Source organism: Magnolia sinica, chromosome 1 (genome assembly GCF_029962835.1).
Source record: "Magnolia sinica isolate HGM2019 chromosome 1, MsV1, whole genome shotgun sequence".
NCBI lineage: Eukaryota > Viridiplantae > Streptophyta > Magnoliopsida > Magnoliales > Magnoliaceae > Magnolia > Magnolia sinica.
Genome location: NC_080573.1, coordinates 78528009 through 78544412, shown reverse-complemented (window position 1 = coordinate 78544412; position 16404 = coordinate 78528009). Strand labels below are relative to the sequence as shown.

Sequence of the window (16404 nt, the reverse complement as noted above, 5' to 3'; positions counted from 1 at the left end):
TGCTATAATCAATCATCCGTCATAACAGCATACCAATGATGCGCATGAGCATGTATCATGATGTTATACTAAGCATGTTCTCAGTGTGTCGATCACGTCACACAAAATACGAGATGCATTAGTCATACCATCTAGTCATGCATATAAAATATCATCATCAGTATCATGAGGATCAGTTTCACTTCATGATTAACATAAACAATGTCATAAGTGTTATAAATAATTACTCATCCATCATCAAGACATATGCTATAATTCACCATCCATTAAATCATATTTATCATTTCAACCAACAACTCATAATCATCATTATCATGCTACCATAAATGTATCATCATCTCACCCATCACTAGGTATGTCCTACTTAGTGTGACTTCCACTCTGGACTTGAACTACATGCAAGACATAGGGTCATATAGGTCAAGTGTGAGTCTCACTTAGTAAACCAATAGGCCAACTTAAGGGCATAAATGTCCAACCACAACACTTTCAATAGTGTGGATCTAATTCCATGACTAAGTGGGCCCCACACATTCCACCAACTAGAAATAATGCACAATCTCAAACATAAGGATAACATGCTAACATCTTTCATGTCATGTATCATATTGGGCCTACTAGCCACATACACAACAAACCAAAAAAAAAGCCCAATTATCCAGTTTCTACATTGTAAAATAAGTCTCTCGAAGTGTGGTTCACTTGACTAGAGGTAGTATGAAAGGCACGCTGCCTAGTAGGCAATGGGCCTGCCCAACAGGCTTAAGGAAGGTTACCATTGTGGGTTTCTCATTCCCCAACGATTTCTCTTAGTGTTGGACCCACTTGGGCCTTAGGTTTACATCATTTAGATGGGCCCAAGGCCACCTATATCTTAAGAGATCATTTGGACAGCAAGATCTGTCCACTAAATATTTTTAAGTTATACAACACCCATTTATAAAACATGTCAGGTGGACCTCATTAAATGAAAGGTAAGGGCTATACAAGATAGCCCATACTAGATGGCCCACTTAAGGTTTTTAGAGTTATTTTTTAGAGTTTAGATGCTACATTAAATTCCTTGGGAAGGTGGTGGACCCTACCGACGTGGCCCCACATAAATTCTATTTAAAATAAACTTTTGGTGCAGGGTTGATTCTGGATCATTTTAGAGTCAGATTCATGATCACGTGGGGCCTACATATGGTAAAAGAAAATAACCACCTGGTAGCTTTATGTATGAGCTTTATAAATTATAAGGCAGGCCTCATTGGTTGGGTGAGTACAATTTACGGTGATGGCCTAAACATGAGTACTTGGAGAAACTGTGCAGGAAATATACTGCAGAATTAGTTTTGGCCCAATTTTAAGTATATCCCATGATAAAAAGGGACCACATTTCAGTGTGCCGTCAGGTGACCTTAGTTGTACTATATATGCACTTCAAAAATTATAAGTTGGGACCATCTGGTTGTGCACACGTAATATTTGGTATTGGGCCAAACATAGGCACTTTAACTTTCTGCACAACCATTCCTGGCCTCATTTTGGGATCCACTCCCTGATCATGTGGAGTCTGATTTAGCCTGAATAAAATATTATTTATCTATTCGTTGGTATAGGTTAAAGGTTACAAGTGGTAGCCTACTCATATCTCCATCGTGTGGTCCACTACAGAGGCCCAAAGTTGGTACAAAACACAAATAATCAGACAATTTTTAGAAATGGGGTCAATCACAACTTAGGGCTCAATTTCCAAACACTTAGGGATCATTCCTGATAAAAAGGTGGGACATCTCAGCTCTCTTATATAAGGATTAAACATCCCCTAAAGTGGGACCCTTAACTACAGAGTGTGGGGCCCACTACAAGGTGTCAAAGAGGCCTACATGCAATACAATTAAGTACTCAAAAAATTTGAGCATAGATAAGAGGCACACATCAATACAGAAAGTGCAAAGCAAATGAAATAGATCCAATGGCAAGTGGGACCCACATGTTAACAAAGCATAGATAAGAGGCACACATCAATACACATCGCTGTCCAAATGAAATGAACTAATAAAGCACATAAATCAAAAGTACCAAGTGGCTCCATAATAAGAGGATGAATGTTGTGGTCAACATATATATAACATACAAGTGACACATAAAATGTCTTGATCAAATATCTATGATCAGATTCTATGTTAGAAAATTTGAGCCAATGGATGGTTTGGAAATATGTCATTTAGTCTATATATAGGTTTCCAACCATACAGAGCCTGGGATCCATCTAGACCATACAAAACAATTTAAGGTTTATCCTTACGGAAGTATCTGTCGGTTTAGAATTTTCTAAACTTTATCATGAAAGAATCCGATCGTATGGACCATACATATGATTATTTACTATCTCAAGTAAGTTAAGAACAAATATCAAATATATATGACCGTTGCAATCACGGATATGGCCAACACAAGAATGGTCATAACACGCCTCCAAATACATCTTTCGTATAAGGCCAAGATCTCAGCCGTCCGAACTCCGACTGAGGCTTATTATATACCGTTGGAAAGCTGGTTCGAAATCCTGCATGTTCGCAATCATGGATATGAATCCAATAGAACATATATTTTTAATACATTCATTAAAGAAGTTAAAAATGGGTCCGTTTTAGGCAAATCGGAATCCTGCATGTGCTGTTGGACAGTAGTCAAGTAAACTTGATGTTATGAATGATTGGACCGTTGGATGGCTACAAAATTTGGTCTAGAGTTAGTTCATATTATGTTCATATTATTCCCAAGTTTCAACTCTAATCTTAGCATGATCGATTTTATATGATTTTTAGAACTTGCTGTTTAGATACAAAAATAGGATTTCATGTGAAGGGTGTGGATATGATGTTCATTATGGTGGACCATACATCAGGAAATCAGGTGGAAAACCTTATTCCCACCACAAAAATCAGGGCCTAAATGGCCTTAAACAAATATCACATCAATAAACATCATGATGGGGTCCATGGAGAGTGGCCCCATCATGGATACATGCATGCAAATCATGGTGGGCCATTGGCCACACCTAGGGTCCAAGATGGGATCCTACCATTAATTAGTAGGACCCACTAGTCTCATGCATGAAATGAAGAAAAATAACCTAAGAAGCACCCACCTCTCTTCCTTCTTCCTCCCTTGAACTCTCAAGCTCCTAAGGGTGCTTCTCAATGGTGGAGATGGGATTACAAGGGTTAGATTGGTAGGATTTGCTAGGAGAAGGGGCTGAGGTAATGGGTTCGTTCTCTTCTCTAGCTTGGATGTCCATGGCCTCTCTTGGTTGCAAATGAGGAAGAAAAGGAGGAAGAGAAAGAGGTATATGAAAGAAACGATGAGTTTGTAAGGTAATGATGGCTAGAGTGATGATGGCATGTAAGAGATGTGCAAGAGGCATGGGGCTAGTCATCATTGCTAGCAAGGCATGGGTGGCTAGGGTGATGTCATCATCATGATAGCTAATGTAGAGAATCCTCTCCCTGGTATCTTTGGCCCTGCAACACGCAGTCTATGGGTAAGATTATGCACGGGTCATATTTCATAGTCTAGGTCTCACATTGGTGCATGAGACATAGCGTTGGAAACGCACCGATGGAGTTGTCGCAATAACATAGGTCTCGAGCTAAGTCGACTCAGGTTCACAGGATACGACTTAAGGTTGCTCGCAAACGCTGTCTACAGGTCCCGGGTTGTCGAAATTTGATGGAGAGAATGGCATGGTCTTAAGCAACGATATGATACTAGGACATGGGCCTTACACCATGGAAGACCTTATTCCCATCCCGCTCGATGAATCTGTCCCTACAAAGATTGTTGAAATTGGGTCAAATTGGGTTGTCCCTAATGGCTCCACTACGGGATAAGATGATAGCTCTCCTTCAACGTTATGTAGACGTCTTCACCTGGTCTCATGAAGACATGCCCGGCATCGACTCCAAGATCATTGTGCACCGTCTAAATGTCGACCCTGCTCACCAACCAATTCAATAGAAGCGCTATGCGCTCGGTCCTGAAAGATATGCCCTGATTAGAGAAGAAGTCAACAAAATCCTTAAGGGTGGATTTATTGAGGAAGTGTATTATCCAGACTCGATAGCCAACATTGTGTTGGTCAAGAAGAAAAATGGGAAATGGCGGGAGATCCGAACAAGGCTTGTCTCAAAGATAGCTTTCCTCTCCCCCGAATCAACCAACCAGTAAATAGTACCACTGGACACGAACTACTCAGTTTTATGGATGCTTATTCTAGTTATAATCAAATTGTAATGCATCCACATGATAAAAAAAATTGCCTTTGTCACCGACAAAGGTCTTTATTGTTACCGAGTCATGCCTTTTGGATTGAAAAACACAGGCACTACTTATCAGCGACTAGTCAATAAAATGTTTGCCCACCAAATAGGGCAAACAATGGAGGTCTACGTCTTCAATATGCTCGTCGAGAGCATAAAAGCTACGGATCATGTCACTAATCTTGAGGAGATGTTCCTCATCCTTCATAAATACCAGATGAAGTTGAATCCGAACAAATGCGCCTTCTGGGTTAGCTCAGGAAAATTCCTCAGTTTGTTGGTCAGCCAACGAAGAATTGAAGCTAACCTTGAGAAGATAAAAGCTCTCCTTGACATGAAATCACCAAGGTTGACCAAATACGTTCAACGACTTACTGGGAGCATCGCGGCTCTCAATCGCTTTGTGTCCCGAGCCACAGACAAATGTCTCCCCTTCTTCAAATAGTTGAAAGGGAAACAAGTGGAGGACTGGATAAAAGAATGTGAGACGGCTTTCTAGAAGGTCAAGCAATATCTAAGGTCACCACCACTCCTCTCCAAACCTAAGTAAGGAGAGTCTCTACTATTGTACTTGGATGTCTCTAATGCAGCGGTTAGCTCAACTTTAATTAGGGAACATGCAGGAAAATAATTCCCAGTGTACTACATCATTAAAGCCCTAGTTTCAGTCGAGACTAGATATCCAAACTAATTAGCACTGGCTTTGATCATCTCCTCTCGATGTTTATGGCTATACTTTGAAGCTCACACCATCATCGTCATAACCAATCAACCACTACGTCAAGTGCTCCAAAAGTCTGAACTTTGGGAAGGCTGACTAAGTGGGCGATCAAGCTAAGTGAATTCGATATCAAGTATCGACCCTGCTCATCTATTAAAGGTTAGGCCATTGCTAATTTCATTGTTGAGATAACTCATACCTTTAGGCAAGATACCGACCTACTCAAGCTGGAGCTCGTCCTAGACGTTCCATCTAGCCAAGCATCCGACCAAGTGTCCGACGCCCAAGCTACACTCAACCCACCCAAGTGGACGCTTTATGTTGGTTGCTCATCCAATTCTGAGGCAAGTGGGATAGGGATAGTCCTAGAGACCCCATGCCATATATGTATGCAATATTCCTTAAGATTCAGATTTCAAGCCTCTAACAATACGGTGGAATGCAAAGCTTTGCTCATCAAACTTAAATTGGCAACCAACATGGGAGCACAACACCTCAAAGTTTTCAACGATTCCCAGTTGGTCATCAATTAAATAGCTGAAGAATACCAGGCGAAGAAGGAACGCATGAAAACCTATCTACGGAAGGCTAAAGAATTGATCGATAAAGTTCAAAAATGCACTGTCGCCCTGATTCCTCAAGCCGAGAACTCCAAAGCTGACATACTGGCAAAGCTAGTCACTGCAGATGAAGATGATATTCTAAGATCCATCTCGATCGAGTTCCTTACGAAACCAAGTATCAACGAGGCCAACCTTGCCGCAGTTCTTCTAGTAAGTTCAGAACCTACTTGGATGGATCCAATCATCGACTATCTCAAAGAGGAAAAATTGCCCAAAGATCGAATGAAGGCACGTAGGTTACGAACTAAGGCTACATACTACACCATGCTTATCAACGTCCTCTACAAAAAGGGTTTTTATCTCCCTTATTTCAGATGTCTCTGACCAAAGGAAGTGGAGTACGTCCTAAGGGAGACCCACGAGGGGATCTGTGAGAACCACTCTAGAGGCCAATCTTTAGCATATAAAGTCATCCGACAGGGTTATTACTTGCCGACCATCCAGGCAGATGCTCGACAATTCACCCAGAAGTGTGATATGTGCCAATGCATCATGAACATACCACAACAGCCACCTGAGGAGCTCACCTCTATGACCAGTGTCACACCCCAAACTTGGAAACTGAGCTCACAGAATTCCCGATCGCCAAATCTGGCGCCAACAGCCTCCATAGTACCCTATTCTCGGCTTCTAGAGCCCATATGCCAGATTTCGATCCTGAGATCCTACAAGGAGGTTTTTTAGTGTGATTTTTTTAAAAAAAGGAGCATAACCACGAGCATAACCAAGTCACAAATGACAACATCAACACCACATATCCACTAATATAAAGATTAGAGTACAATGCTAAAAGGAAAATACATAAATAATAAAATCTCCAAAGTGATCCACCACAAGCTCCTGCTTCAATGTTGCTGTGACTTAACGTCACCTACACGCAACGGTCGTGCATAATGTTATAAAAAGCTTAGAGGGTAATGTAAGTGTGTGCGCATGATAAGTGCCAAGCACATAAATATCAAAGTAAGTGAAAATACTGGCAAATTCATAAGTCATACAATATCAGAGTATGCAATGTAGATCGGCTATGCAAATGCAGAGTCATAGAGAGCCAAATATCAGTTGCCAAGGATGCAATGCAATATACAATTCCTGACGAACCATGATTACCATCATCCTCATCTAAGCCATATAAATGCAAAAACATAACAACCTAAATGCCATATGCCATGTATGTAATGCAATATGCAGATCCTGGTGAGTCCATAATACCATCAACCTTATTCATGATATGCAATACAGAAGCATAGAAAATAAATGTTATGTGTTGAGGATGCAATGCAACATGCAGTGAGAATGAAATGACCAAGCTGGAGTGTGAAGTCGGGATGATAGTACGTAGTATCGCAAGCTGTGGGGTTCATCACAAGGGACTTCTATCCAAATTGGGCCATACCTAATTTGGATAGTTGGACACAATGTGATAAACTCCTGATCTCAGGTTGGTCGCATATCCAACCGAAATCATGGCCATTACGAGGGTACACATAATGATCTAGTTGCGCACCACCAACCCGAGTGGATAGTGAATGAATGAATGAATGAAATGCTAAGAACGTAACTCCTAATCAGTAAGTCCACATATCAGTACCGTACATCTCTGGGATCATCACCGGGATCTAGTACACTTCACAATGGTTGCCACCTCCCCAGCCACGCAACCAAGTTATTGAAAGAGACCTCACTACCTGCTTACCCATATCGACCCGGCTTGTCGGTAGCGAACCTACTCATGAGCTGGTCAAACTCAACCTAGCTTACAGTCCCCTCACTTGGGTGGATAAGGCCACACCCCCTTCCAACCAACCATGACACAGTGGAAGACGTGGCCTAATATTATACGGCCCTCATGCATTCATGTATCCACTCGGTCTAGACGTTGGAGCATCTCCTGACCACGGAGGTTTAGGGACTTTCACCCATGGACAACTAACGTGCCCAAATGCTCGAACCAAACATTTTCGGTGTCCCATCTGGCCATCTACGACATGCCTGTGGAGGCCACAGCCCTAATGTCACTAGGTGAATAGTGTTCATATCACAAAATGTGAGATGCATGAGTTATACCATCTAGTCATGCATCAAACCTTCGCATACCGCACGCTCATGTGGGGCAACTCTGTCTCATAAGGAGTCCCCTAAATATCTCAATCTAATGGTAATGCTATGATCAAACATTCCTTACAACAGGCATACAAATGATATATATGAATATGTGTCATGATGTAATACTAAGCATGTTCTCAGTGCATCCTACTAGACTATGTACACTAGTGTGATTATCAGATATAAACAATAATTGGCTTTAACCAATACATCACATAAGAAAAGAGTAGGAGCTAAACGACATGCCCCTTCTACAACTATAGGTGGGCCCCGCCTTCTGGACGAACGACGTGTATGGGATACACGCATCATGGTGCAGTCCACGGATGGAGATCAGGCTGATATTTGCATTCTCCCTTCGTCCATGATCGACTCGAAAATGGGTAGCAAGGTGGACCCAAATGTGGATAGCAGGTTGGCCCTCTTAAATGGACGGCGTGGATCATCATACAATATCAATGGTGGGCCATCAAACCAGGGAAAGAGAGAGAGAGTGAGAGAGAGAGAGAGAGAGAGAGACGTGTAGCGGAGGAGCTCAACCACTACGAGCTCCTCTAGCAATTACAATACATACATTAAGTGGGTCCTGCTGAATGTGGGCCCTCAAATCATCAAATCGATGGTGGAAATCCTTTTCCCATAACAAATACAAGGTCTAGATGACCTTCTTGAAATGGAAATCAAATTAAACATCATGATGGGGTCCATGGAGAGTGGCCCCATCATGGAATTCATATATGAATCATGGTGGGCCATCAGCCACACTTAGCGTCCAAAGTGAGAGCCATACCATTAATTCGTAGGCCCCACTTGGCCCATCATTAAAATCATAATTCTAGTCCTATAAACACCCACCGATTGTCTTCTTCTTTAGCTCCTTGGAATCCTTGGCTCCTAAGCTCTCTTTGATGGAGGATGATGAAGATTAAAGGGTTGGATGGTGAGATTTGGGGATAGGAAAGTAGGCCTAACACTTAGCTTCTTTTCTCTCCGTAAGATTTTTTCTCTCATGGTTGCTTGGAAAAATGGAGGGAGATAAGATGGAATGGGTGAGAGATGGGAGAGAGGAATGGGTGTTGTAAGAAGAAATGACATGGAGGGTATGGGCTTGGTTAACTTTTGAGTGACAGAGGGATGGGTGTCATGCCTTGCTGGTAAGAGAAGGGATGGGCTAGGTATGGGTTGTGATGGGATATACTTGTGATTGATTGATTGATGTGATGTTTGGGTAGAGATTCTCTCGAGATTCGTAATGTACTGTGTTTTCCTCGAAATAAACGTGGGCTCACAACTCCTAGCCTAGGTATCGCATCAGTGAGCAAGACGCGGCGTTGAAACCACGACGACAGCGTGGTTGCAATGGTCGAAGTCTCGGGTCGAGTAGAATCAGATCTACGGGATGTGACTTAGGGTTGCGTGCAAATGCGGATTACAGGTCGCAGGTTGCCGGAATTCGACGGGAAGGATTGCCGGAGTCTAAGGAATGGTACGGACTAGGATACAAGCCTTATAACCGGCCCACGGCCATTTGCGCATTGGAGAATCGACATCATCGACTCTCTCCCCACTGGCAAAGGTTAGACCAAGTTCGCCGTAGTAGCTGTCGACTACTTTACGAAATGGGTTGACGCAGAACCATTGGCAAAGATAACCGAACAAAAGATCATGGACTTTTTATAGAAGAACATTATATGCAGATTTGGAATTCCTCGAACGATCGTCTCCAACAATGGAAAGTAGTTTGATAACAAATAGTTCCAAGGTATGTGTGAGAACCTTGGGATTCATAATGTCTACTCCTCACCACGACATCTATAAAAAAATGAACAAGTCGAAGCAATCAATAAAATCATCAAACATCACCTCCAAACCAAGCTTAAGAATGCCAATGGAGCGTGGGGCGAAGAACTCCCTAAAGTCCTTTGGGCATACCAAAATACCATTCATATGGCCACTGGGGAGACGCCTTTTTCATTAACATGTGGAGCAAAAGTGATCACTCCAGTAGAAATCAGATTGCCAACAGCTTGGACAGAGACATTCGACGAATAAATGAATACCGAGCTAATGACGCTAAGTCTCGACCTTCTCGAAGAAAAGAGAGAGCAAGCTCAGATCTGAACCGCTATCCGTTATCAACAAGTGACGTGTTTCTACAATGCTTGGGTAAAAATTAGAAGATTTCGAGCTGGCGACTTGGTCCTTTGAAGAACCTTCCAAAATACCAAGGAACCATGATCGGGAACTTTAGGCCCGAACTGGGAAGGACCCTACGTAATAATGAGTACAAGCTGACCGGGCTCATATCAATTAGAAGATTTGGATAGTCAACTCCTACCACATCCCTGGAATGCTGAACATCTCTAGATCTATCATCCTTAACCAATCGATGCACAATTTTATTGTATATTGATCAACCTCGAGACAAAGCTAATAAATATCAATTACAACATGACTCCTTTCAGTTCTACTATGCCTACCGGATCCGACCAAGGTTCAACCAAAAGCTAACCTATGTCTGACCCAAATCCGATCCATGAACTAGATCCGACTCGTCTATTGGGCGCGATCTACGTAACTTAGAAAAAATCTATGATAGAAGGCATTGTTCCAAAAAGAAAAGGCAAGTTTCATTAATAAAGCCCTGAAGGGCACATTTACATTGTCTTACATTCAACTCGAAGGGCACATTTACATCGTCCTACATTTAAAAAGAAAAAGAAAAAGGGAAAGGTATTATACAGGGAAGTTGGTCCTTAAGCCTCGAAGGGCTACTCGAGAGCCGCTTCATCACCAGACGCATCGGAGCCTCATTCGGACTCATCGAACCTAGAAAGATCTAATTCTGGAAAGGCCTCCTTCATGGCCTCGACGCATTTTTTGTAACCCTGCCAGTAAAGGGCATTTATGTCATCTACGTACGCTTGGGAGGACTGACATTCTTTGACAGCGTCCCCCTGAGCTTGGGCGAGAGCAGATCGAGTCCTTGCTTTAAGCTTCTAAAGCTTCACCTATGTCTCCCCGAGCTTTATCTCGGCCTCCCTGAGCTTTGCCCTAGCTTCCTTGAGCTTTGCTCCCTTCTCAGCCTCCTGTTGGGCTGACTTTGCGGAAGCCTCCAAAAGGAGTTTCTTTGCGGCCTCCATCTCGACCTCTATAGAAGAAACATGAGCTTGGGAATGGGTGAGCCTTTAACTGGTCTCACTTATTTTCCACCATAGCTGCATAATCTCACTGTGCACCTTCAACATGCATGGGGCGAGCTGCCAAAGTAAAGAAAAATTAAGTGAAGCTGAACAATCGAAGATGGACTACTTATGGAGACATATTTACCCCAAGGAGGCTCGTTATCGCAAATGCGAGGGTTGAATCTGTGAAATAGTCAAATAACTTAAGGAATTCTGCCTCAAGCATGTGTCAATACGCCTAAGGAAGGATCTCCTCAATAGCTCGGTGAATGCCCCAACCTCCCTCCTCCTAAGCCCTTGAAAGACCAGCCAAAGGACGGTCGATCTCCTCCGCCCTGCAGAACGAGCCTCCACAAATAGCTCGGTAGCCCCCTGCACCTCAGCAGGCGAACCCTCTTCCCAACTCCTAGAGCTCATCCAACTGCTCTCGTAGTTCCCCTAACTCCATCGGTGCCATCCGGTAGGGGACCCTCGAGATAGGCACGGTACCGGGCACCAAGTCAATCTGAAACTCAATATGCTGATGCGCCGGCAAACTCAGGATCTCCTAGAACACATCCGGGTACTCCTAAACAACTGATAGCTGCTCAATACACCCAACCATGGAATCCTCGACAACACAAGCCAATAAACTCGACAATGGCTCTCCTCTAGGCTCGGCAACGAACTGGAACACTGGCAAGCCGGGAATATGAAACGTGACTGTCCTCATGGCACAGTCCAAGACGACATAATACTCCATAAGTCAATCCATACCCAAGATAACATCGAACTCTGCCATCGGCATCACGAACAAATCGGCAGCTAGGAACATCTTGCCAACCAACACTGGCCAAGAAGAACAACGACAGCGCAAAACAACTGACTTCCCCAAGGGAGTCGAAATGGCCAAGGCCTCAGATGCGGACTCTGATGGAATATCGGTCGATTGGCAAAACTGCTCAGCCACGAAGGAATGAGATGCGCTAGAATTAAACAAGGCATGGGCAATGCAAGCAGAAATAAGAAGAATACCCTCGACGACGCCACCGTTCGAAGACTGTGGATCCTGCTGGGTTACATAAAATCTGCCCTGCGCTGGCAAAGGAAGCAAGCTGGAAGACTATGGGTCTTCACTCTGCACTTGCTATGCAGCGATATATACTCGGCCCAAGGACTGGGGAGGTGCATGTCCCCTCGGCTACTGATGCTGTCTCTATTGCTGCTGTGGCCGCTGTGGAGGCCTACCCGGCTGCCTCTAATGCTGAGGAGGCCTAGGAGCGGGAGCATGATGCTGCTGTTGTTAATGCTGAGGAGGATGAGGGGGAGGCAACTGCGGTGGCCTCTCCTACTGTAAGGGGAGAGGGCAATCACTCCTCCGATGCCCAATTTGCCCACAACCATAACAAACACCCGAAAAAGACCCAGAAGAAGGAGTGGATGGCTGCGCTAAAGATGATGAACCTGCTGTCTATGCTGTAGGCTGCTTAAACTCAGATCTGCCCCTCCACCTCTGCTAACGGTGCTATCAGGAACTGCTGGCTGGTGCCCTCCTCTTCTGGTCTCTGTCGGAACTCTGATCACGCGTTCTCTGAGTCATAGCCCAATCCTCCTCATAAACCAATGCTCGATGGACGACCGATCGAACGCCTTCAAGTAATGTCCCACCACACGGCTACGAAGAGCCGGACGCAAGCCGCAAACAAAATGGCAAGCTCTCCACTTCTCATCGTCAACGATGTAGGGGGTGAATCAGGAAAGTGCTACAAAATGGGCCTCATACTGGGACACCATCATATCACGGTCTCAAACTCAATCACCCTCTGCTCCTGAACATGCTCGGGAAAGAACTTCTAGTCAAAGTTAACCACGAATTCATCCCAATTCCAAATAAACTGAGGCCCGACCATCCTCGACACTGATGACCACCAATGTCGGGCCTCGCCCTGAAGAAGGAAGGTAGCTAGGGAAACTCTCTGATCAACCGGACACTACATAGTGTCGAAGATCCTATCTATCTCCGTGTGCCACAACTCGGTGGCAGAAGGGTCAGGCTCACCCTAAACCTCGAGGGATCATGCTACCGGAACTCACAAAAGATCGCACTCGCACGCGACAGGTCAGACTGCATAGGAACCTTGGCGGCAGCAGGCTGACGGGTCTGCAATACAGCAGTGATGGCCTGCATCAACTGCTAGAAATGCTCAACACTGACTGGAACTGTCTGAAACACTAGAGCGGCACTATCCTCAGGTGGAGGCATGGGTGCGGTAAAAGGAGATGGGGCCTTTGAAACTAGAACAATAGGCTAAGGCGGGGGAAAAGGCACCACAGGGGGTTGAATCAGGACCTCAGGAGCTGGGTCCTCAATAGCGGGAGTTGAATGCACTTAGGTAGAATGGGTCATTGGAGTAGGATGAGAACCACGGCCAAGGGCACCATGGCCATGAGTGCCCCGCTTAGGTAGCATCGTCTATAGAAGAACAAGGATGACAACGCATAGGGTCAGAATATTGCAGGCTCAAATGAAAGGAAGGCTTTCGGGACACTACTTGTCCCAAGTTCGCAGCAGATACGTAATTTTATCCCAAGTCATTCCAAAATTACTTGCTATGCTCTGATACCAACTCTTGTCATTCCCCAGACTCGGTGATCGAGCTCACAACGAACCCGATAGTCGGTTCTGGCCGCAATAGCCTCCGTACCACCCCATTCTCGACTCCTAAGGTAGGATTCCGATCCTGGGATCCTATAAGGAGGATTTTCATATCACAATTTCAATCCAATAGAGCATACCCAAGATCATAGCAAGTAAATCTTAGAAATAAACTAAGGAACATACTGCAAAATCCACTATGAAATTAAACTTTACAGGTATAAGGTTCAAAAGGAAATACATAATATAGAAAGAGGGAAGGAAGGGTCTGCAACAGGTCTTTAGCTTTTGTCAAACCAAATCCATAGCTCCTCCGCTACTACGCTGACCTAGGATCTCCTGCACGCATCAATCATGCAGCTTATAGAAAGCTTAGAGGGTGGTGTAAGGTGTGTGACAATGGTGCTCAGAAAAAGGTATGGGAGAATGCAGAAGGAAACATGAATGATACCAATGCCATTAGCTCTACCAAGGCTAAGCTATGAATGCAATAAGCCATACCTAGGCTATGTAATGCAATACATGAGTATTGAGTGCCCTACTAAGGCGATACAATATAAGGCTTATATGTCTGATGCAATATAAGGCTTATACATCCGATAAAAATGCAATATGAAGTAATGTCAGTGCTCATATCCAATCCACATATCAAGTACAGTTCCATCATAAGGATTCCACCAGGGTCAGGTACACTGCAGGATGACTACCACTTTACAGACCTACACAGTCAACGAGTGTAGGAGACCTCACTACCTGCCTGTAGACAGCCAATCACTAGCGAGACTCAATGGTAGCGGACCCATTCACAAGCTAGTCAAACTCAGCCTAGCTATTGCCCTCTCACTCAGGCAGGTAAGGCCAAACCCCATCCCAACCGACTACATTACAGTGGGAGTTACGGCCTAATGGTATACGGCCCTCGTGCGCTCATGTTTCCACTCGATCTCGGCGCTAGGGCGTTCCCTCAGTACTGTTGAAGTTTAGGGGCTTTCACCCAAGGATATATTATGCACCCCAATGCTTAAGTAACATTTCCGATGTCCATAAATGGCCATCCACAATATACCTATAGAGGCATTGGCCCTGATGAACCAAGGGCAATAATATCCATGAGATGCAATGTCAGATGCATGAATCACGCACACTAATCATGCATCAGCTCCAAACACTCAACTTGCACAAGAGGGGAAAGTCCATCCCTGTGGGAAACTATCACATCTACCCAATGACCACTCACAATGCAATCAAATCATGCAATGATGCACATGGGTCATGAGGATGAACTAGGAGCGCCATACGGCGATGATGTCATAGTATATGCCTCCTTTTCAAGTAGGGACTAAGTCTAGGTACTTAGACAAATTCTCTAAGGAGTCATCCGCTAGTGGGGACCCAATAGTTTGGGGTATCCCATAAGTTTAAGCAGAACAATAACATGTGCCTAAATAGATGGACGGTCCTAGTAAGGGTCTATGGTGGGCCTTTAACCATCCATAAAAAACCCATGGGCCTACCTTAGGACTACCGATGTGGACATCCAACCACAATTGGTCCCCAAGAGATAGCTCATCTCTAATCAATCGCAGATCAAGGCCCAAGGCCTACACCAATACATGGCCCTAATGGGCAACACACATAGCCCAACCCATATGTAAATCATGGGCCCATAAGTAAGGTTTGGGCCCAATCATAAGGGTCATTAGTCCATATATTGTGGTGGGCCTAGTAGGCAGCCCATTACTCAAACCACATGGGCAATTCATATGTATGAGTCAAGTGAGTTAGGCATACAACCCGGCCCAAGCATAAAGTTGATTTGGTGGGCAACCAAGGGCCCAACCACTTGTGTAATCCGGCTAATAAACCCATCACAATGATATGGTAAAAATGGCCCAAGGGTCCAAGGGGCCTATCTAAAAAGTTCTAGCCCTTTATGAGCCTAAAGAATCTAACAACTAGCTACATACACGGGTCCATTAACATCCAACTATGGTGGGCCTAAGAAATGCATTAATTAGGCCCAAGAATTAGGTGATTTAAAGTATGATTTATTCCTTTTAAGTAGCCACAATGTGGTGGGATCCATTCCTCAAAATATCAGCCCAAAGGCCGAACATTTTAATAATATATTGCTGGATTTTTAACCCAACAGGTTTATGGGCCTGTTGGAGCCCGGTAGATGATCCATTTGGTTAGGACATTAATCCAAGCAGTCTAGTCATCAAGTTAGAGGGCCCCACCACATAGGATTACATTACATTACACTAGGAATTGGGTGGGCCACACAGCTAGACTAAAGTCTAGCAGGTAGTCCACAAGGGGCGTCCCACATGGGCTTGGGCGTCCCAATGGGCTAGATTCCTAGCCCATGTGCTAGCAAAAGGCAGGCCCCACCACATGTAATCCACACGTAGATGAACCATACATAAGTGGGCCACACAAAGGAAGGCTAAGGATTAAAAACAAACATCATGGTGGGCTATAAAAAGGGGTGGACGGCCAGCCCATGCTGGACGTCCTAGCCTTGGGCGTCCAGCCTAGTGGGCCAGTCCAGCCCTCGCCATAAATCACACAGAGATCTGTTGGGCCCGAAAATTTGTAGGTGGGTCCTATCATGGGTGGGTCACCTTATAGAAAAATTTTAGATTTTTCTAATCTAGAAAAGTATTTTTATGAATTAAAAGAAAACAGGTTGTTCAAAAATCAAGTTAGTGTAGAATTATGGCTGACCCTGTTTTGAGCACCCAATGGGGTGGGCCCAAGGTCTCCAAAAATTGGAGAAAATTGATTTTAACATCTCCACATATGTATAGTACAAGGTAGG

At 44.2% G+C, this 16404-nt stretch overlaps 1 protein-coding gene across 1 annotated transcript; it reads left to right on the top strand.

Annotated features, from left to right (window-relative positions):
* Positions 1-4428: 4428 nt before the first annotated feature.
* Positions 4429-12202, top strand: LOC131247212 (uncharacterized). Its single transcript, XM_058247630.1, has 3 exons — positions 4429-4735; positions 5569-5804; positions 12080-12202. Exons 1-3 carry the CDS (start codon positions 4429-4431, stop codon positions 12200-12202), a joined length of 666 nt encoding a protein of 221 aa, XP_058103613.1.
* The last annotated feature ends 4202 nt before the right edge of the window (positions 12203-16404 follow it).